Source organism: Natrix helvetica (assembly GCF_964273705.1).
Source record: "Natrix helvetica genome assembly, chromosome: 6".
In the NCBI taxonomy this organism is placed as follows: domain Eukaryota; kingdom Metazoa; phylum Chordata; class Lepidosauria; order Squamata; family Natricidae; genus Natrix; species Natrix helvetica.
In genome coordinates this window covers 80,920,621-80,944,091 of record NC_138553.1, presented here as the reverse complement: position 1 = coordinate 80,944,091, position 23,471 = coordinate 80,920,621, and the positions used below count along the sequence as shown (strand labels likewise).

Here is a 23,471-nt window from a genome sequence, read left to right as displayed (position 1 = left end):
CACATTCTCCAACGAGGTGCACGCCTCACAAGCCTGCTGTAGTAATCTGAGATCCGACTCTAGCCTAAGGTATGCGTGGAATGCGCTCCCCCACTTTCCTTACCATGGCAACCTTATGAGTTGCCACTATCAATCATCATCATCATTTAATGACCGCATAAACCCTTGCGGGGTGGTGTCTGGGCAACTGAATGGAGCTAGCAGAGTGTTTACTGGCCGGATGCCCTTCCTGTCGCCAGTGCGGAGTTTTGTTCAGCAGATATATTCTCATTACTCCCAAAGAGAGAAATACCTGCCTCTACCTAGGATCAAAGTCACAGCCTCCTGATCGTGAGGCGAGAGCTCCACCTCTCGGCCACCACACCGCTCCGTAGAAAGACCTATCAATCTAATCGGTAAATCCCAAAGTCAACATTTCATTCTTCTCCACATCAAGCATGAAGTTCAGAAGTGGTTTCCATGTGGAAACAAAAGCATTTATGCATCAAAATGGCTAACGTGCACCCGAGTTCCAATCCTCTCTCGTTCCCGTTCTAGTTTCAAAGCCTTTGCTGTAAATGTTTCGCGAAAATAACCGAACACGACGACTTGAAAAACCTGATGCTGGAGAAGGCCTGCGAGGAAGGCAACAGCGTTATGGCCGAGTGCTTGCTGCTTCTGGGCGCCGATGTGAATACAAGCTCGAAGGACAAGTCCTTAATTTACGGAGTACGTAAGTTAAAACCGGGGGGGGGGGGGGGGGCAGACAGGCTCAAGTCTAAAATTGCCTGGCTTTTAACACATTGGTTTGAAACCTTTGTCCCTCTCCTTAAAATGGCAAGAACGACTTTAATCCAATGTATTTGGCGAGGTGGCATGGCTCCCCAAAGGTGCTTCCCCCCCCCCCCCAAGAGGCAACTGGTCTTTTGGGTTTTGATTTGAAGACGTTTCGCTTCTCATCCCAGAAGCTTCTTCAGTTCTGGCTGGATGGTGGAGGAATGGAAGGATTTATATTCCTTGCAGACAGCTGGTCATTTGCATCCTTTTTAGAGAGTCGTTGAGGCCACTTGGAGGTTTTATCTGTTTGGTCACAGATTAAAAAGAACAACTTTTCCTCTTCCTCTTCCTCTACTTCCCCTTCTCCTTCTCACCCTCCTCCTCCTCCTCCTTCCCATTCCCCTCCTCCTCTTCCTCTTTCTTCTTCCTCTTCTCCTTCTCGCCCTCCTCCTCCTCCTTCCCATTCCCCTCCTCTTCCTCTTCTTCTACTTCCCCTTCCCCTTCTCACCCTCCTCCTCCTCCTTCCCATTCCCCTCCTCTTCCTCTTCCTCTTCCTCTTCCTCTACTTCCCCTTCCCCTTCTCACCCTCCTCCTCCTCCTTCCCATTCCCCTCCTCCTCCTCATAGGTATGCGAGAAAGGAAGCAGCCCCAAAGTGGTCGAACTCCTGCTCAACAGTGGCGCCCGAGAACAAGACGTCCGGAGCGCCTTAACCGTCAGCATCAAGAAAGGGGACAGCGAGATCATCAGTCTGCTTCTGAAAAAACTTTGCCTGGACGTAGCCAACCGCAGCATTTGCCTGGGAGGGTTTGGTATCGGCCGAATGGAACCTTCTTGGTTGATCCCCTTGTTTCCAAGTGGACTTGCATCCTCCCGGAAGCAAACGAGTACGTGTTTGTAGAAGGGATGCTAATCTTAAGATACGTGCAGTTGTCAGGCGCAAATGATCAGACCCACCGGTGTGGAATTCAAACTAGTACTTTGTTGTGGCCTGCCTATCATACAGGTAGTCCTCGACTTACAACAGCTCCTTTAGGGACTGTTCAAAGTTACAGCGGCATGGAAAAAAGTGACTTATGACCATTTTGTCTTACTTTTCTTTCTTGCACGTAAGATCCAAGTTCTCCGTTGGCCGTCATGATCCTTCGATACCAAAGGACGAGTAGTTACGAAGATCAGTCAAGATCCGACATCAATAGCCAGAACGATGAAATGCTGAAGTTGGATGAATGGACGTTCTTACCTGACCCTTTAGTGGACAATGTTTTCTCTTTGACTGACGACGTAGACAGCGAAGGTATGCGTGCTTAATGAAACCAGTGGGGCCTAGTGATGGAGCTGATCGCCTCCCGTTCAGAAGGTTGAGAGTTCAGTCCTAGCTAGCGCAGATAATTTCTCTCTGCCCGGGCATAAAGAAAAAAAAAATCTGCTGCGAACTCCATGTAGGTGTCAGGAAGGGCATCTGGCCAGTCAATGCTCAGCTCTATCCAGTCGCCCCAACTCTACCCCAAATTACTTAAGAGGGATGAAATTCGTAAAAGGGGAGAGTATCCTGCTACATTTCTGACATCTAGATTGTTACTAGTTGGAATTTGGTGTGTTTGTGTGTATTTGGTTTTTTTCATTTCCCTGTTTTATGCATATAGGTGTGATTTATTTTAATCGATTGTTTTCTTTTTACCTCAGGGAGTGAAAGCTCATTTATGGTGAGGCAAAAATCTTACTCTGTGGCCGCTGCCGACCTCTGCAAACCTCTTCGGACTTATACTCCCCCGCAACAAAGACATTCCAAGTCTGTGGTGAGACCAGTAGTTCAAACGGGTTCTAATTGTACAGGTAGTCCTCGTTTAACGACGATCAGTTCAGCCCCCGTTCAAAGTTACAATGGCTCTATTACCCCAGTGACACCAGGGCATTGCGACTGTCATAAATATGAACCAGTTGCCAAGCATCTCAATTTTGATCGTGTGTCCACGGGGAGGCTGCGAACGGTCGTAAGTGTGAAAAACGGTCCTCAGTCGCTTTTTTCCTCGAATGTGTTGTAACTTTGAACGGTCACTAAGTGAACCGTTGTAAGTCGAGGACTACCTGTATTTAGCCATATCTTTCTTTGGTCAGTAGTGTCTATTTTACTTGAACAGGGGAAAAGAAAGCTAAATTAGATTAGCACCCTTTGTGAGCAAGGAATCGTGTCTTGAATGTGGAATCTCCTCAAAGAATAGAATGACAGAGTTGGAAGGGACCTTGGAGGTCTTCTAGTCTGACCCCCTGCTTAGGCAGGAAACCCTACACCACTTCAGACAAATGGTTACCCACAGGAGTGGACTTCAAAAATTGCAGCAATGGGTTCGCTGCCCTGTTGCTGAGTGGGCATTGCCAGGGTGGGTGTGGCCTAGTTCGCCTCCTGCACCACGACAGGTGGGGGCGTTTTTTGCCTCTGGGAGGGCGAAAACTGCTTTCCCCAGGTTCTGGAGGCCCTCCAGAGGCTGGAAACAGGCCAGTTTCCGGACTTCTGGAACCTTTGGTAGGCCTGTTTTCCCCCCTCCCCAAGCCACCTCGCAGACCGCGTGGAAATCCTGGGGAGGGGAGGGGAGGGCGTGGCCAGCCAGGAGTGGCATTGAGGGGTTCGCTGAACTGGGCAGAATTGTAGCTCGAGGATCACCCAATCCCGTGCGAACCCCCAGCAGCCCGCCCCCGGGTTATCCAATCTCTTCTTTTAAATTTCCAGTGTTGGAGCATTTACAACTTCTGGCGGCAAGTTGCTCCACTGATTTAATTATTCGAACTGTTCGAATTAAAATCGTTCGGACATCCAGATTTTTTTTAAAAAAAATTTGACCTTGTTTCAGGGGGCTGGCTCACCTTACGAACCGCTAAAGAACCAAAGAAGAAAAAACACGTTTTCGGGAGACTCGAACAGTAAGTAAAAAGTTATAATAGATTTTAAAGTTTAAACGCATCTTGTTGAAGCGCACCTGATCGAAAATAGTTAAAAAGGAAATGAAGCCAAAATGGCGCAGAATACCGTAATTATGAACGAGGCTGTTTATAGCGTTACTATTATTGGATTGATACCAGTTTGGTGTGGGTGTATGGGGGTGTGTGTGAAACCACATACAGATAGTCCTCGACTTACCACAGTTTATTTAGCGACTGCTCAAGGTTACAACGGCAGTGAGAAAAAGTGATTTATGACTAACTTTCACACTTATGACCGTTTCAGCACCCCCATAATCATGTGATTTACATTCAGAGGCTTAGCAACTGGTTCATACTTATGACGGTCGCAGTGTCCCAGGGACACGTGATCCCCTTTTGCGACGTTCTGACAAGCAAAGTCAATGCGGAAGCTGGATTCACTTAACAACTGTGTTTCTAATTTAACAACGGCAGTGATTCACTTAGCAACGGTGGCAAAAAAAAGTTCATAAAATGAATTCACTTAACAGGTGACTCACTACAAAGAGAAAGTAGATAAAGGGGAAGATCTCCCCAAAAAGAAACCACAAAATAGTAAGAAAAGGAGGAGAAAAGGGGAAAACCCTGGAGAAAATTACTAGGATAATAAAAGCAAGTACGTTGAAAAAAAGATACAATAACTGCAAAAATAAGGGAAAGAAAAAGAAGAAGTTAGGGGAAAGGGGGAGAAGAAGGAAAAGAATTAAAACTGGGATTTTTGGGAGCCCAAGAGAAAATGGTTAAAAGAGGAAGAAAGGGAAAAAGAGTTATATTAGCGGACTAAAGAGAATAGTAGTAAGATTGTTACTTAATTAAGAAATAAAGAAATGATAGTATATTGTTAATGGTAGGAAAAAATGTGAAAGAAATGCTCTCTATGCTTAAATTGAATTAGAGGAGGTATGCTGTTTATAGCAAAGTATAGCAATGTAGAAAATAAGAAATGAAAATTTGGTGCAACTTTGAAGGGGCAACGGAAGATATTGTTTATGTCTTAAGAAAAAATAACTATAAAGATGGAAAATAATGGAAGAGAATAATTTGGCTGAAAGTGAAAACAAAACTGTGATGTAAAAAGGACCATGTAACTGAGAGGATGTAAAAAGAAAAGAACCTTTGTTCCTATAATATGTAAAAAATTGTATTAAAAAATAAAAAACCTTGAATGGAAAAAAAACCACACAGGTGACTCACTTAACAACAGAAATTTGTTGGGCTCAATTGCACTCGTAAGTCGAGGACTACCTGTATTTTTAGGCAACAGTTAGACTTCTACATTACTAAACTTTTTGAGACATTTAATCTAAATTTTTAAAGGTGTTTGGGACAGCTAAGCCAAAAATCGATTAAACCAATGCAACAGGCGTTGCTAATGGAATTTAATTTTTTTAATTATTATTTTATATTAGGAAGCACGTCTGTATTCCAATCCAGCACGAAGAGCTCAGACAGCTTCTCTTCCCTGGTCTCTGACAGAGAATATATTAAATCCCTCGATTTGTCCTCAAATGAGCTGGAGAGCATAGATCACATCGGTCAAAGTCTTGGCTTAATGACTCACTTCGAACACCTCGACAAATTGGAGCTGCATCACAACCAGCTTTCGTGCTTTCCGAAGCCGCTCTGCGAGGTGAGTCTTCCCAAGAAGAGAAGGACGGAGGCATCTGAAAACACCAGATTTCAGCTCAGAGAGAAGTTAAGGCGCAACCGGGTACAGCTTTTCGCTAGTCCCGTTAACGTAGTTCAGTGATGGGTTTCTACCGATTCGGATCAGTTCGGCTGAACTGGTAGTGGTTTGGAGGTCTGGGTCGTTGGAACCGGCAGCAATCCAGGCTTGCCACACCCTCGAACTGGTTCTCCGGGTGGCGCCATAGGCACCACCATCTTGTTTTTGCTGGACTGTGCGTGCAGAGCGGCATCAAGTACATCTGTGCAGCCATGAGTGAACCGGAAGTAGTGACTGACGGAACCACCACCACCCCCCGCCGTAGTTGCGTGATTCGTTACTTTTAAGAAGATAGTTTCTAAGGATGCTGCAGTTATGGGGTTAGAGAGTATGTCAGGGGTGGCCTTCATCATTTTTAGCAAGGGGTTCTCTGCCCGGTTGCTGGGTGGGCGTGGCCTGGTTGTCCTCCTGCACCATGGAGGGGGGGGTGTTTTTGCCCTCTCCGGGCTCCGGAGGCTTTCCTCGAGCCTCTGGGAGGGCAGAAATGGCCTCCCCAGGCTCCAGAGACTCTCTGGAGCAGCGATTACCAACCTGTGGGTCGGGACCCCTTTGGGGGTTGAGCGACCCTTTCACAGGGGTCGCCTAAGACCATCAGAAAACACATATTTTCGATGGTCTTAGGAACCGAGAAACCAATTTGATGGTTGGGGGTCACCACAACATGAGGAACTGTATTAAAGGGTTGAGGCATTGGGAAGGTTGAGAACCACTGCTCTGGAGGCAAAAAACGGGCCTGAACTTCTGGTAGGTCTGTTTTGCTCCCTCCCCGAGACTCCGTGCGCGCCCTGCACTTACCTGAATCCAAAACGGGCCACGTGGGGACTCCTGGGAGGGGCAGGGTGGAGTGGGTGGGGCCAGCCAGGAGTGGGATTTGAGGGTTCTCTGAACTGCACAGAATCTTAGCTAGAGGTTCTCCCGAACCCCAAGCAGCTCACCCCTGGATTATGTTCACATTGGAAGGTTGTTAATATGCAAACTTGGATTAAACCATTTTAAAGAATGTGAAAAATGGGACATGTGGTTAAAGTCACTTTGGAAAAATACAGTATCTCTTTTAAGAGAGCCCTTAAATAAGCTACTTTTTGTATCACCTTACACGTGTATTTACCGTAACATCATTTATTTAATAAATAGGCTTATTTGTCGTAACTTTTTTTTTTAGACCATGAAATGTTTGACCTATCTCGACCTCCACAGCAACCATTTGAAGACTTTCCCGCAATATCTCTTGGAAATGCCTCAGATCGTTCACCTCGACATTTCGCGAAATGAAATCGGACCTACCTTATGTTTCAGTCCAACAATCACCTGTCCAACTCTAAAATTACTCAATTTGTCCTACAACCAACTGTTGGGCATCCCTAGATACCTTGGCAATATTCTCAGCAAGCTGGAGCATCTTATATTGGAAGGGTGAGAACGTAAACCGTGTCAGGTTTCCAAAAGATGCCCTAATTGATTCATGAGCCTCAAGCCAAGTTTCAAAAGAAAACCAGTCATTTATTAGGAGCACCATTTCAGCAATATCCCATTGCAGTCAGATCTAAGCCTCATTTGAATTATAGCTGAACTTTACCCCTGTTTCTTCCCTCCCCTCAGTCTGTGTCATAAATCACATTCTCCAACGAGGTGCACCCCTCACAAGCCTGCTGTAGTAATGTGAGAGCCGACTCTAGCCAAAGGTATGCGCGGAATGCGCTCCCCTCCTTTCCTCACCATGGCAACTTTATGAGTTGACATTGAGGCTTTTGATGTATTTTACTCCAGCGTTGGTACGAGTAGAGAATGGCCCAACTTTTCACAACGCTCCAAGAAGGCTGTGATTAATCATGTATGTAACACTGCCAGGAAAGCCACATGGTCGGCTTCATGCAGTGGTGGGATTCAATTTTTTTTACTACCGGTTCAGTGAGCATGGCGTGGCAGGCATTGTGGGCATGGCTAAGTCATGTGACTGGGTGGGCGTGGCCAATTTAGCAGTCCATTAAAACAATGCACAGCAGCCCCCTTTTCTACTCTTCTTCTTAGTACTTCATGAAGTTTTAGGCCTAGCAAGCCAAAACAGGATGTGTGGGGACTCCTGGAAGGGGCGGGGCGGGGCCAGCCAAAGGTGGTATTGCTGGTTCTCTGAACTGGTTAAAATTTCCATTACGGTTCGCCTGAACCGGTCAGAACCCGGCTGAATACCAATTCTGGGTTCATTATTCGAATCTGAGGTTGACTTGAATATGGATACTCCTCGACTTACGACCGCAACGGAGTCCAAAAGTTCTGCTGTTAAGTGAGACATTGGTTAAATGAGTGAGACATTGAGTTTTGCCCCATTTTACGACTCTTCTTGCCACAGTTGTTAAGGGAATAACCGCAGATGTTAAGTCAGGAACACCAGTGGTGGGTTCCTACTGGTTCGTACTGGTTCGGCCGAACCGATAGTGGTTTGGCGGCCTGCCACGCCCCCAAACTGGTTCTCCTGCTGGCGCCTACGGTGGGGCCATCTTGATTTTGGCTTCTGCACATGCGCAGAACAATTTTTATTGTATTGCGCATGTGCACGCAGAATCCATTAGGCATGCTGCACATGTGCGCAAACGCGCTGCGCACCCACGAGCAAACCGTCAGTAGTGGCAGCCGGAACCCCCCCCCCCCTGAGGAACATAGTTGTTGAGTGAATCTAGTTTCCGCATTGACTTGGTGGTCAGAAGGTCGCAAAACGGGATCAGGTGACACTGGGACGCAGCCGCCGTCATAAATATGAGTCAGTTGTCAAGCATCTGAATTTTGATTGATGTTGCAACCTTTTCTTCAGTGCCGTCGTAACATTTGACGGCCACTAACTAAATTGTTTTAAACTGAGGACTACCTTGTATAGGAGAAAAGATCTGCAGGATAGTATTTATATTTTGGTGGGATTTTACGGAGTGGGATTTTAAATGTCATAAGCCACCTGGAGCCCCCTATGCGTGAGTTGGGTCAGCCCGTACATTGCTTTAATAAATAAAATAAATGAATTGAACAATCGGCATTGGGCTTGTCACAAGACAGCAGTTTTGTGTGACCTTTGCGTTAATGCTGTCTGTCTTTCTTTCTTTCTTTCTTTCTTTCTTTCTTTCTTTCTTTCTTTCTTTCTTTCTTTCTTTCTTTCTTTCTTTCTCCTAGTAACAAACTTTCAACGCTAGTTGCACGAACCAGTTTGAAAGAACTGAAAAATTTAAACGTTAGCAAGAATGAAATATCGTACCTGGACACCGAATTTTTGCAGGACTGTTTGAAACTGGAAATACTCAGTGCAGCAGCAAATAGCATTTGTGAGTATGTAATATTAGATGGGAGGCGGTGGGACACGGTGGCTCAGTGGCTAAGACGTTGAGCTTGTCAATCGAAAAATCGGCAGTTCGGCGGTTCCAATCCCTAGCACCGCGTAAGGAAGTGAGTTCCCGTTCCTTGTCCCAGCTTCTGCCAACCTAGCAGTTCGAAAGCATGTAAAAATGCAAGTAGAAAAATAGGAACCACCTTTGGTGGGAAGGTAACAGCGTTCTGTGAGCCTTCGGCATTTAGTCATGCTGGCCACATGACCACGGAGAAGTCTTTGGACAGCGCTGGCTCTTCGGATTTGAAACGGAGAAGAGCACCGCCCCCTAGAGTCCGGAACGACTAGCACATATGTGCGAGGGGAACCTTTACCTTTACTTTAGTATTAGATGGAGCGGTGTTAGGAACGGATATCTAGCATAGGATATCAGTTTGATAAATGTTGTTTAGTTGTCCGATGACTAAATGATTTTCCAAACCGATTTATAACACTTTTATTTCTCTGTGTTTTAGATACCATAAAGGACTTGCCTTGTAGCATCACTACATTGAAACTATCTCAGAATGCTTTTTTCGCTGTTCCAGAGGCAATTCTTCTTCTACCGCAGTAAGTTACTAGGAAATTTGCGCATCCTGTTCTTTACTGATTCCTGAGGACTTCCAGTAATCCTAAGTATCTGTATTGCAGGGGTCTCCAACCTTTCTGACTTTACGGACCAGTGGGGGGTGAGGGGATGGGTCTGCGCATGCTTCACTACTGCTTTCGCGGCCCGGTTTTGAATGGGCCACGGCTCTGTAATGGTTCCATTGCAACTTTGAAGGGTCACTAAATAAACTCTTGTAAGCCAAGGACTACTGTATCTTTATTGCTGTCTTTGACCAACATTTACAATTTTTTTTTAAAAAAATATACAGTCAAAGAAACAGTGATTTAGTTATTAGGAAAGGGAAAAAATAATGGGGGAATTAAAAAGCCTGCCTATGTCAGTGTTTCAGAATTGGGCTTAATGACAGGATTCCAATTAGCATCCAAAAGTAAATAATAGACCAAGGCAAAGGATTGCTCAAAGTTACAATTTATGAAGAGAGCCAAGTTGGCACGTCTGGGAAAACCCGAATCTGAAGGCTTCCCGTTTTCCCACCCAGTTGAAAGTTCAAGATCTTGCCCCCACACCCACAAGTCCATCCCATGGTCCAATCTCCCACTGCCATGCTGGCAGCTTCCACCCATCCAGTTCAGGTGCAGAGGTGCAAAGGCAAAGGATGACCTTGGCTTTCTAGAAAGAATGTTGTTACGGCTACATAGCATCTCACTCCTTACAATCCCCCCTCCTATTTTCCCACAATAGAAAATGGATAGCAGAATAATAGAAAGTGTGGCAGGCCAAAGATCCAAAAGAAAAGATGGCTGCAGGCCTGACAGTCTAATTTTAAAAAATTGCATAGTGTGTGACTTGGTAAAAAAAATAATGGCCATCTGATGTGTAAATGTAGGGTTAGCATCCTTTAAAAATAATATAATTTTTTTTCCTGCTTGGCCCTCGTGTTTGGAAATGATTGGCGCGAGTTACCAAGTCTAACTTCTCATTTAATAGCAGTTGTATTCCTGTCTCTCTTTGCCAGCTTGCGATCGGTGAATTTAAGCAGCAACAGAATTGGGACGCTACCTGGACCTGCGTTTTGGAAGTCATCCAATTTAAGGGAATTGATATTTAACCACAATCAAATAAGCATCCTAGACTTGAATGGCAAAGCATCTTCCTGGTCTCGGCTCGAAAAGCTACACCTGTCTTACAACCGATTAAGAGAGGTAATCCACATCACAAGATCATAATTGTCCTGACTTTATCCCTGTGCACCGATGCATACTTCTTCAAAATACTTTTTGGGAATGTCTGAAGCAATCGTGGTTTTTTGACAAATTACCTTCCTTCAGCCCTGATTGTATTGGACTGGGCTGTAAATAAACTCAAAGTAATCAGCTCTGATTTATTTTAAGACAGAGAAGCAGAGAAGAAATCACAGCTGAGAAAAAAAAGATTGGTTTTTCATATCTGTCTTAATACAAAGCTTACTTTGCGGTGGTTAGAGTGTAGTACTGCAGGCTATTTTCTTTCTTTCTTTCTCTCTCTCTCTCTCTCTCTCTCTCTCTCTCTCTCCCTCCCTCCCTCCCTCCCTCCCTCCCTCCCTCTTTCTTTCTTTCTTTCTTTCTTTCTTTCTTTCTTTCTTTCTTTCTTTCTTTCTTTCTTTGCCAACAAGTACAAGGAAACAAGTATGAAGACACGTGAAAAAATGGCACATATAAATGGATATAAATAAGCAAAACATAGCCATAAACACAAAAAAAGAGTACATATAAATAGGGACAGTAGGGCAGAGATGGTAGGCACACTGGTGCGCTTATGCACGCCCCCTTAGGGACCTCTTAAGATACGCATAAGGTCCATGGTAGATAGCTTAAGGTAAAAGGTATGGGGGTTAGAGGAACTAAATACAGGTTCAGGTTGGGTGTGCTACACATTTACTACTCTGTTGCTGAAATCGTTTTTTCCTGCAATCAAGATTAGAGCGGATTACGTTTAGTTTGTATCTATGGATAGCCCTTGTGTTATTGCATTTGAAGTAAAAGTACTCATTAACAGGTAAGATGTTATGGCAGATTATCTTGTGCCCTAAGCTCAGGTTGGAATGTAGACGGCGTAATTCAAGGTTATCCAGGCCCAAAATTTCAAAATTTACTTCCTAAAATTACTTCTGCTGACTGCCGGCTGCCTGCAATTTGGCAGTTCGAATCTCACCAGGCTCAAGGTTGACTCAGCCTTCCATCCTTCCGAGGTGGGTAAAATGAGGACCCAGATGGTTGGGGGCAAGAGGCTGACTCTGCAAACAACTTAGAGAAGACTGTAAAGCACCGTGAAGTGGTATAGAAGTGCTATTCATTCCTTCCTTCCTTCCTTCCTTCCTTCCTTCCTTCCTTCCTTCCTTCCTTCCTTCTCTTATTAGCAATAACAATAGCACTTAGACTTATATCCCGCTTCACATTGATAACTGATAGATTAGCAGTTCTATTCGGTATGTATGTATGTATGTATGTATGCATGTATGTATGTATGTATGTATTTGTGTTACAACCCCTGGTATGCCCAAATATGGGAGGGAGCTCACTACTCCCCCTTTCTGTCCTTCGGTTCATTACAGAAAACCATCCAGGCAGAAAACCAAATTTTTATTTTTAATGTTGCCTTTTTATATTTGTGTTGTATTTGTGCTGATAAATAAATAAAGGGAGACTAGTATAGATCTTATCAGCTAGCAGGTTCAAATCCCAGTAAGGGTATGGCTAGCTGATGAGAGCTAAATAGCTTGAAATAGATCTATACTAGTCTCCCTTTATTTATTTATCAGCACAAATACAACACACACACACATATATATATGTATACATCTTCTTCTTTTGTCTCTAGATCCCTCCTGACATTGGATTTCTGGAAAACTTGACGTCTTTTGATGTTAGTTACAATCCAGGCATACGGTGTTTTCCAGATGAAATGGGGAAATTGTTGAATATATGGGATCTTCCTTTGGAAGGATTACATCTTAATTTAGATTTTAAACATGTGGGAGACAAAGCAAGGGATATTATCCGGTGAGTTCTCTTGACCATTCTCTTGACTATGGTTTTAGGTGGCTATTTTCACTCCAAAAAACATGGCTAATAGCAGAATAACAGCATTGGAAGGGACCTTAGAGGTCATCTAGTCAAACCCCCTGCTCAAGCAGGAAGCCCTCTACCGTTCCAGGCAAGTGGCTGTCCAATCTCTTCTTAAAAACCTCCAGTGACGGAGCACCCCCAATTTTTTGAAGGCAAATCATTCCACTTATTAATTGTTTTCACCCTCAGAAAATTTGTCCTTAGTTCTGAGGTTGCTTCTCTCCTTGATTAGTTTCCACCCATTGTTTCCTGTCCTGCCCTCAGGAGCTTTGGAGAATAGGGTGACCTCCCTCTTCTTTGTGGCAGCTCCTGAGATATTGGGACACTGCTATCGTGCCCCCCACCCCACCTATCATTAAATTAGACATACTCAGTTCCTGCAAACGTTCTAATAAATATTCTAACAAATGTTCACGAGTTGGAAGAAGGCTTCACGGTGTAAATCAGGAAATGATATAGATGCTTGAAATTTCTCCATTTTTTCATCCTACGTTTTCTTTTTTTTCCCCCTTCTCCTTGTCAACTCACTGATATGGTATCCCTTTTCCCATCTAGTTATCAATGGTCTTGGCAGTTGAACAGGTCTGCTTGGATGGTTTCCTTCCGGAAGTATTTTTACCAAGGAAAGAAAAGATTACCGCATTTTTCGGAGTATAAGACGCTCCGGAGTATAAGACGCATCTTAGTTTTTGGGGAGGAAAATAGGAAAAGAAATTCTGCCTATCAGGTATTTATCTGGCTAGCGTCCAGATAAGCGTCCAGCACATTAGTTCGCTGGTTGTGAGCGAGCATGTTGGGGCAGAAAAACAGCTTCTAAAGCACAGCTGATGGTCGCAGTAAGTAGAGCAGGCGAAGCACAGAAGCGGTAAGACAAGGCAGCAGCTGTTCCGGGTTGCCATTTTGGGCTCTGTGCCTCGTGTTTTCAGCCTCCAAACACTCCGTTTGAGACCGGTTCCAGGCTAGAGGGATCAAGCACATCGCTGTCGAATGCCATCCAAAAACGCAAAACGCAGAGGCCAAAAATGGGACATGCGGAAGCCTAAAAAGCCATGCGCAAAGGCGAAAAACGCAACGTGCAGAGGCGGCGACAGGTGGCGATGTGCTCCAGGGATCCCAGCAGCCTTGAACGGGTCTCAAACGGAGCGTTTGGAGCAATGGTGGGTTCCGGATCCCATTCCAACCGGTGCGGTTGGAACGGGCCCGGCGTCGCCCACATCGTACCTGTCTGCAACATCTCCGCAAGCCTCCGTGATGCTCCAGCTGCTCGGCAGAGCGTTGCACAGGTGCCGTATACGCCATGCATGTGTGCAGGAGTGCCAAAGGCTCAAAGGACAGGTAAGGAGCTCGGGCCCTCTGGAGCACTGTACTGGAACAGTACCCGGTCCTCCGGGCAGGCTCTGGTACGCCCGTACCGGGGCGTACCACCTGCAACCCACCACCGGTTTGGAGGCTGAAAACGCGAGGCGCGGACCTCCAAAAATGCAATCTATTGCCTGTGGCAATCTCTGCAGACAGGACGAGGACATGGGGAGGCTGGTGGGTGGGCGGGGCTACATTTGGAGTATAATACGCACCCAAATTTTCAGCCTCTTTTTTTGGGAGGGGGGGAAGTGCGTCTTATACTCCAAATACTCCAGAAAATACAGTATTTTTTTTAAAAAAGCAATTCTGTAATTAAAACAAGGCTTCCCGCCCCTTTTCCGCCAGGTTCCTCCAACAGCGTTTAAAGAAAGCGGTCCCCTACCATAGAATGAAGCTCATGGTTGTCGGAAACGCCAGCAGCGGTAAAACAACCTTGTTGCAGCAGCTCATGAAATGCAAGCGGCCAGATGTGGGACCTCAGAAGCCGACCATCGGAATTGATGTGAACGATTGGAAGATCCCCCGAAAAGGCAAAATCAAGAAAGATACCGTTTTAAATGTCTGGGACTTTGCAGGTATTTTCTCGCGCGCGGGATGGGGTGGGGTGAACAAACGCAAAAACGGTTATGAGAATAGCAAGCGCGATCGCACTTAGACTTCCATAGCGCTTCGTAGCACTTCACAGCCCTCTCTAACCGGTTTACAGAGTTGGTACGTTGCGCCCCCTCCCCCCTCGCAACAATCTGGGTCCTCATTTTGGCGACCTCAGAAGGACAGAAGGCTGAGTCAACCTTGAGCTGGTCAGGATCAAATTCCTAGCAGTGAGCAGAGTCAGCCTGCAGTACTGCATTCTCACCACTGTGCCATCAGGAAGGAGAATGAGAAAGGGAATAAGGGAGGGAGGACGGAGGGAGGACACCTTGAAAGAGCACAGCAATCCAGGGCTGGAAGAGACCTGGAGGTCATCTAGTCCAACCCCCTGCTCCAGCAGGACATTGTTAAAGTGAATTTCTGTCTTTTGAAACCCCCCAGTCACATGACTACATAACCACGCCCACCCAGTCACATGACCCCCCCCCCCAAAAAAAAAACTACGCCCACAGAACTGGTAGGATTTTTTTTTTAAGATTTCACCACTGATATAACGGTATTAGAATAGGGGAACTCTTGGCATCTAAGAATCAGAATCACACGGTAAGTTGCAATTAAACTGATTTATTGCTTATCTAGTCGTCTAACAGAGAGTCTCGTCAGCTAAGAGTCAGCATTAAATTGGTGCTAATTGAGAGTCAGTGGAATTCAAGAGAGGTTGGACTTCGACGGCTTGTGACAACACACAGATTCCAGGCTGATTCCTCTCTTGACTCCTCCCTCAGATGCTGCCTGTTCTTCTCCCACAGCATGGCTGTCAAACTTGCGGCCTTGTGTTGCCGTCATGTGACGTATCGCAACGTCGTCTCCCTTCGCGAAGCTGGGGTGGGGTGGGCGTGGCCCCCGGGCGGCGCATATGGCCCCCGGGCCGCCGGTTTTACACCCCTGTCCTTACAGGAACACTGTTTTGTTTTTCTAAACTTCTAAAGTTTGAGGAAACTTTCCGTTTTAACCATGTTCCTCACGTATCTTTTGTGTTGGGTGTGTGTGAGAGAGCAAATTGGGGAAAAACCCGACTGTTTTCCTCGCGCTCTGTAACATTTTGTTCTTGCTTATGAACAACATGAAACGATTTAAACTCCTTGTTTAAATTCTCTTCTCCCTTTGGTGAGAATTGGGGGTCATGGAGAGCGAACGTGGGCATACATGCCATCTGCCAATTACCGCTGTATTTGCTCTTGGTAGGCCAGGAAGAATTCTACAGCGCTCATCCCCACTTTATGACTCAGCGAGCTCTGTACCTCGCGGTGTATGACCTCAGCAAAGGAGAATCAGAAGTGGATGCCATGAAACCTTGGCTGTTTAATATCAAGGTAACAGACTTACTGATCTTTTTTTTTTTTTTTTAAAAAAAAGCCATCCTGATATGATAGAAAATTTGTCAGGCGCAAATAACCAGGAGCATTCATCGAGTTCAAAGCAGGGGAAAGTTTATTGTTGCTACCTGTGCACAAGTATGTAGTCAACTGACAGTCAAAGAATAGAATAGAGGAAAGAATAGAATAGAAAGAATAGAATAGAATAGAGAAGAGAATAGAGAATAGAGAATAGAGAATAGAGAATAGAATATAGAATAGAAGAATAGAATAGAATAGAGAATAGAATAGAACAGAGAATAGAATAGAATACAATACAATACAATACACTACGGAATAGAATAGAACAGAATAGAATAGAATAGCAGAGTTGGAAGGGACCTTGGAGGTCTTCTAGTCCAACCCTCTGTCTAGGCAAGAAGTCCTACACCACTTCAGACAAATGGCTATCCAACATCTTCTTAAAGACTTCCAGTGTTGGGGCATTCACAACTTCTGGAGGCAAGCTGTTCCACTGATTAATTGTTCTCACTGTCAGGAAATTTCTCCTCAGTTCCAAGTTGCTTCTCTCCTTGATTAGTTTCCACCCATTGCTTCTTGTTCTGCCCTCAGGTGCCTTGGAGAATAGTTTGACTCCCTCTTCTTTGTGGCAACCCCTGAGATATTGGAACACTGCTATCATGTCTCCCCTAGTCCTTCTTTTCATCATACCTAGTTGCAGCAACTGAATTTCAGACTCTTTTGTTTAGTCCCCCCCCCCCCATGGCATCATTCTGCTAAACAATTAATTCCCACAACACAAACTATTTACTAGGACTTTATTACTATTATTCTTCTCATCCTTCCTGTTACCTATCTCTGATTTTTTAATGTTTTATTTAATTTCCTAGTATATTTATGTTGATTGCTCAGCATCCTATGACTATCACTGGGTCATATATTATGATTTATGATGGATGTATTTTTATGGTGACTATGATTGTGATTTATCACCTACAGCTTTTATGTACATTGAGAGCTTTTGCACCACAAAGTGTATCCAATCACACTTGGCCAATAAAGAATTCTATTCTATTCTATTCTATTCTATTCTGATTTCTCCTATTCTATTCTTTCCTATTCTATTCTGATTTCTCCTATTCTGTTCTGTTCTGTTCTGTTCTATTCTATTCTATTCTATTCTATATTCTATTCCATTCTATTTCCAGTCTATTCTATTCTATTTTCCAGTCTATTCTATTCTATTCTATTCTATTCTATTCTATTCTATTCTATTCTGATTTCTCCTATTCTATTCTTTCCTATTCTATTCTGATTTCTCCTATTCTATTCTTTCCTATTCTATTCTGATTTCTCCTATTCTATTCTGTTCTGTTCTGTTCTGTTCTATTCTATTCTATTCTATATTCTATTCCATTCTATTTCCAGTCTATTCTATTTTCCATTCTATTCCATTCTATTCTATTCTATTCTATTCTTTCTATTCTATTCTATTCTATTCTATTCTATTCTATTCTATTCTATTCTTTTCTCTATTCTATTCTCTATTCTATTCCATTCTATTTCCATTCTATTCTATTTTCTATTCTATTCTATTCTATTCTATTCTCTCTTCTCTTCTCTTCTCTTCTCTTCTCTTTTCTCTTTTCTATTCTATTCTCTATCCTATCCTATCCACATTTTATTCCCCGTGTCGCTTAAAGATGACAGGGTGATTAAGGAGAATTCTAAACTGCTTGACAATGTCTCAGATGACATCAGATTGCAAGGTGGCTAGGATTGATGATAATAAAGGGTTGATAATAATGAAACCAACTGCCCATAAAAGGATGGTTATTGGAGAAAAGCCTTAACCGAGAACTTTGCAACTCCTGTTTTACAGACCCGAGCCTCCTTCTCCCCTGTGATTCTCATTGGGACTCATTTAGACATCGCTAACGAGAAGCAGCGCAGAGCTTCCATCAGTAAAATCACCAAGGAGCTGATGAATCAGAAGGGATTTCCTAAAATCCACAACTATCACTTTGTGAATGCCACAGAAGAGTCGGAGGCCATGACTAAACTTCGACAAATCATCGTCAAAGAATGCCTGGATTTCAAAGTAAGCCATTTCGCTTTAATACACAAGTATAAATAGCACTTAGACTTATATGCCGCTTTACAGCCCTCTCTAAGCACTTTACAGAGTCAGCCTATCCTCCCCAACAATCTGGGTCCTCATTTTACCGACCTTGGAAGGACGGAAGGCTGAGTCAACCTTGAGCCGGTCAGGATCGAACTCCTGGCAGTGAGCAGAGTCAGACTGCAATATTGCATTCTAACCACTGCGCCAACCATATTTAAATGGTTGATACATCCTGCTAAAGCTACATGTTCTCAGCACTCTTTGCATCGAAAATTGCTTGCTTAGCAGTCAGGGGTATTACTGCTTAATGTTAAGTGGGATACTTTAACGTCAGAAATATGGATTTGTCTATGGAGATTCTCAGTCAATCCAGGTCACGGTTGTCCCAGAGGTGCTTTTTTTGTTCCAGAGGCAACTGGACTTTCTGGTTTTCCTTTGAAGGCGTTTTGCTTCTCATGAAATGAAATGAGAAGCGAAATGTCTTCAAAGAAAAAACCAGAAAGTCCACTTGCCTCTTGAACAAAAAAAGCACCTCTGGGACAAACATGGATTTAGTTTTTTCCCCACATGGTTCAAAGAAGATATTTATATAATCGCTAGGTTCACCCACCCTGGAACTAAGGGGAAATTTCTTGACAGTGGGAACAATTAATCAGGGGAACAACTTGCCTCCAGACGTTGTGGGAGCTACATCCCTGGAAGTTTTCAAGAAGAGATTGGAGAACCGTCTCTCTGAAATAGTATAGGGCCGTGATTGCACGCGGAGCCATTTCTGAGGGCATGTGAGGCGTTACCCTGTCAGCTTTAGCACAAATGCGCGCGCTGGCAAGTTAATTTTCAGCCATTTTTCACCCTCCGGAGGCTTCTGGTTTGTGCGTTGGGCTGTTTTTCGCCCTCCGGAGTCAGACACCAGTGAAGCAGACGAACAGCTGGAGCCTGTTCCCAGTGTGTGCATGCGCAGTTGCCAGACGAAGGGAACAGCTAAAGAACAGGGGTCGACTTGGGAGGAAGGCCACAGGTGGACGATGAATGGCCCCTCCCAGAGGAAATAAAAGAGGAGCGAAAGGGGAGTGGAGTTTGCAGGAGACCATTAGTTTGCTTAATTGGTTTGTGACTCAGAAGCTCCTTGTCAAGTTCTGCAGATCTCGGCCTGGCAGCTCTCCAAGCCAGAGAAGGTCTGTGACTGTAAATCCTCCCTTGAGAGACTTTGCTGGAGGTGAATTCACAGTCAATTAATAAGAGGGGTTTTTGTTGGGACAAGGAGTTGGCTTCATGCTCTTGGGAAGCCTCGGTCAGAACATAAGGTATTCATTGAAACATTTGAACGTTTGTTTGTTTGTTTGTTTGTTTGTTTATTTATTTATTATTTTCTGCAGATCAGAGACCAGCCCGTGATTGGCCAATTAATTCCAGACAGCTACTTAGAACTTGAGAAGTGCATTCTAGAAATACGCAAGACATTGCCGGCTGAATTCCCCGTGATTGGCCAGAATCAGCTTTACGAATTGGTGCAAGAAAAGCAGCTGCAATTGGATGAAAATGAGCTTTCTCACGCTGTGCATTTTCTGAACGAATCGGGTAAAAATACTGCCATTGGGCTGCAATAGTCGGTGGGCCTGCCATCCCTTTTTTTCACTTAAGAAAAAAAGTTACGCTAAGTTGGGCAGTTTGCTTATTTATCCTGCTTTTATTACTTGATAAGTTACTGAAGGAGGCCAACAAACCCAATGTAGTCTGCATCCAGTTTTGGTCACCACACTATAAAAATGCTGGGTTTTAAAAAATGTTTTTATTATACATTTTCCTTTATAATACATCACATTTTCAATTTTACGACGATAGTCCATCTCTTTCTGTCGCTTTCCTTCTCCTTCCCTCCCTTCTGTTCTCCCCTCCGCTTCCCTCTCCTTCCCTCTTTCCTTCTCCTCTCCTCCTCCCCACTTCCCTCTCCTTCTCTCTCTCCTTCTCCTCTCCCCTCTCTCCTTCCCTTTCTCCTTCTCCTCTCCCCTCTCTCCTTCTTCCCTCTCTCCTTCTCCTCTCCTCTCTCTCCTTTCCTCTCCTCCCTTTTCCTCTCCTCTTCTCTCTCTCCTTTCCCCTCTCTGCTTCTCTCTTTCTCTGACTCCTTCCTTCTTCCCTTTTCCTACCCCCCCCCCCAAACTCTTATTAACTTCTTGGCACGTCTCCTTCGCTTATAAAAAAGGTGTTGAGACTTTAGAAAGAGTGTAGAAAAGAGAAACCAAGAGGATTAGGGGACCGGAGGCTAAAACATATGAAGAACGGTTGCAGGAACTGACTACTCTAGTGAAGAGAAGAATCAGGGAAGACACAATAGCAGTCTTCCAATATTTGAGGGTCTGCCACAGAGAGGAGGGGGGTCAAACTATTCTCCAAAGCATCTGAAAACCAGACAAGGAAAAATGCATGGAAATTGATCAAGGAGAGATTCAACCTGGAAATAAGGAGACATTTTCCGACAGTAAGAGCAATCAATCAATGGAGCAGAAGTTGCCTTCAGAGGTTGTGGGAGCTTCATCCCTGGAGGCTTTCAAGAAGAAACTGGACTGTCATCTGTCAGGGATGGTGTAGGGTCTCCTGCTTGGAAAGCTTCCCGTGTTTCCCCATCCCGTTGAAAGTTCAAGATCTCGCCCCCACATCCACAAGTCCATCCCATGGTCCAATCTTCCACTGCCATGCTGGCAGTTTCACCCCTCCAATTCCAGTCAGGTGCAGAGGTGCAAAGACAAAGGATGACCTTGGCTTTCTAGAAAGAATTTTGTTATGGCTACATATCATCTAACTCCATACAATCCCCCTTCCCGTTTTCCCCACCATAGAAAAGGCAGAGTTAGAATAACAGAAAGTGTGGCAGGGACCAAGGTCCAAAAGGAAAGATGGCTGCAGGCCTGAGAACGTCAGTGGGGAAGCCAGATTCACTTAACAACCGTGTGACTCATTTAACCACTGTAGCGATTCACTTAACAGCGGTGGCAAGAAAGTTCGTAACGTGGGCCAAAGCTCACTTAACACATGTCTCACTTAGCAGCAGAAACTTTGGGCTCAATTGTAGTTGTAAGTCGAGGACTACCTGCAATAAATCATACTATTGTTAAAATGTTCTGTACACACTGAAAGATATTAAAAAGGACTATTTGTTTTTTATTTAGGTGTTCTCCTTCACTTTCAAGATCCAGCCCTTCAGCTCAGAAATTTCTATTTTGTCGATCCCAAATGGCTGTGTAAAATCATAGCCCAGGTCAGTCTCAAATACGGTTCTTAACCAGGTTTTCGGGATCGCTCTATTTTTAAAATTTTTATTTTCCCTTTTTTACCTCTGTGGTGGGTTCCTACCGGTTTGGCAGCCTGGGTTGCACCGGAATCAAATACTTGGCCAATAAAGAATATTCTTCTTTTATTTGAAAACTAGCTGATAACCCAACATTGCCCGGGTATTTATTTATAGGGAGAAAATGTCCGGACCAAACGTAATTTCTAATGTTGGATTTTCCCCCTTACCAGAGGGAAGCCCCTTGTGGAGTATTATGAAGCCATTACCATGGCAACTGCACTGCGCTGTACAGTAAAAGCCATTTTACGGCAGTACAGTAGAAGCCATTTGAAGGCACAACAGGCTGTATCGTAACAGAACACACATCCTGAGGGGTGTTAGGGGTATCTTACCTGCCACAGTATTTGTTTCCAGAGAGTAAATCATCTGTATACCAAGTTTGGTTAAAATTGCTTGAGGGGTTCCAGAGTTATGCTGGAACACACACATGCACACATGCACACATACATATTTTTATATATACCGTATTTTTCGGAGTATAAGACTCACCTTTTTCCCTGAGGCTGAAAATCTGGGTGCGTCTTATACATTGAATACAGCATTTTTTGGCCTCCTGAAACCCCGCCCCCTTCACCAAAATGGCCATGCATAGCTTTTAGAAGGCTTTCAGAGAGCTCCTGGGGGGTGGGGAGGACAGAAATGAGCCATCTTTTGCTCGTTTTTGCCCTCCCCAGCCCCCAGGAGCACTCTATAAGCCTCCTAATGGCTATCCATGCCCCTTTTTTGGCAAAAAACAGACCCGTTTTGGGGAGATTTGCGGAATGCAAAAACTTTTTTTTTTTAATTTGCCTCTTTAAAACCTTGGTGTGTCTTATACTCCGGTGCATCTTATACTCTAAAAAATACGGTCGATGAAGAGAAAAGCTTGGTGTGTGACATGATTTTAAAACCAAGCAAATCGTAACGAGGTTTTGTGAGACGGATTTCTCTTCCGTAGATCTTGACGGTGAAGGTGGATGGCTTTACCAAATACCCCAAAGGGATCATAAAGCGTTCAGATGTGGAAAAATCCCTGCTAAAGAACAGTAAATTCCCTGAGATTTGCAAGTGCCAATACTTCAAGCTTCTAGAGAAATTCCAGATTGCTTTGCCGTTAGGAGACGATCAGCTGCTTATTCCGAGCAGGTAATCCAAAATTAAAATTCATTGTTACGTGAGCATTTGCGGGGGGGGGGGGGGAGAATCTGTGATACAAATAACATCTCATGCATCATAAATTCATTAGAGACCATGTGATTTATTAAGTTTGCAGGTCTTTGGTGCTTCTGAGCTTGTTCGTTTTCTTGCAGACGTTTTACAACCCGACTAGGTAACATCATCAGTGCTAGAAGGGAGTGAGGTTTGTTCTCATTTTATAAATACCAGTGGCTTTTCCAGTCAATGTTGCTGGGAGTGCTCTTGGTGATTCCTTACTATTGTTTAAAGGTAAAGGTTCCCCTCACATATATGTGCTAGTCGTTCCTGACTCTAGGGGGTGGTGCTCATCTCCGTTTCAAAGCCGAAGAGCCAGCGCTGTCCGAAGACGTCTCCGTGGTCATGTGGCCAGCATGACTCAATGCTGAAGATGCACAGAACGCTGTTATCTTCCCACAAAGGTGGTTCCTATTTTTCTACTTGCATTTTTTACGTGCTTTCGAACTGCTAGGTTGGCAGAAGCTGGGACAAGTAACGGGAGCTCACTCCGTTACGTGGCGCACTAGGGATTTGAACCACCAAACTGCTGACCTTTCTAATAGACAAGCTCAGTGTCTTAGCCACTGAGCCACCGGGTCCCGTTACTATTGTTTATTGTTAGTTTATTTCTCTGAGTTGGTAGTTCCTTGCCTTCTTTGCTTCTTGATTGTTGGAAAACAAACAAAATTCCAAAATACCTGTTCACCAACAGTAACACACAGAGGAGGATTAGCCCTAAGATTAACATTAGGCCAGAGGTGTCAAACTTGCAGCCCACGGGCCAGATGCATCACAGGCTGGCCACGCCCATCCCCGTTTTAGCGAATCGTGATATGTCACGTGACGACAGCGTGATGATGGGAGTTTAACACCCCTGCATGAGACCAACAATCAAGATGCAAACAATACAAACCTCACTTCCTACTAGCACTGATAATGTTATCTTGTTTGGTCATGAAACATCTGCAAGAAAACCACCAAGGACCCCCCCCAGTCCAAACCGGAGCTACAGATATTCTCCTTTATCGGTATGTTGGAA

At 44.3% G+C, this 23,471-nt stretch overlaps 1 protein-coding gene across 1 annotated transcript in view; it reads left to right on the top strand.

Annotated features, from left to right (window-relative positions):
- LRRK2 (leucine rich repeat kinase 2) overlaps positions 1-23,471 on the top strand; it is a 67,360-nt gene that overhangs the window by 25,555 nt on the left and 18,334 nt on the right. The window contains exons 18-35 of the mRNA XM_081957132.1: positions 538-708; positions 1,383-1,641; positions 1,869-2,051; positions 2,441-2,553; positions 3,604-3,673; positions 5,122-5,342; positions 6,601-6,851; positions 8,595-8,743; positions 9,261-9,354; positions 10,371-10,557; positions 12,212-12,393; positions 14,167-14,396; positions 15,658-15,785; positions 17,671-17,889; positions 19,290-19,491; positions 21,078-21,166; positions 22,197-22,384; positions 23,403-23,460. Coding sequence (XP_081813258.1) covers positions 538-708; positions 1,383-1,641; positions 1,869-2,051; positions 2,441-2,553; positions 3,604-3,673; positions 5,122-5,342; positions 6,601-6,851; positions 8,595-8,743; positions 9,261-9,354; positions 10,371-10,557; positions 12,212-12,393; positions 14,167-14,396; positions 15,658-15,785; positions 17,671-17,889; positions 19,290-19,491; positions 21,078-21,166; positions 22,197-22,384; positions 23,403-23,460 — 2,994 coding nt within the window. The remainder of the gene's footprint in view (positions 1-537; positions 709-1,382; positions 1,642-1,868; positions 2,052-2,440; positions 2,554-3,603; positions 3,674-5,121; positions 5,343-6,600; positions 6,852-8,594; positions 8,744-9,260; positions 9,355-10,370; positions 10,558-12,211; positions 12,394-14,166; positions 14,397-15,657; positions 15,786-17,670; positions 17,890-19,289; positions 19,492-21,077; positions 21,167-22,196; positions 22,385-23,402; positions 23,461-23,471) is intronic.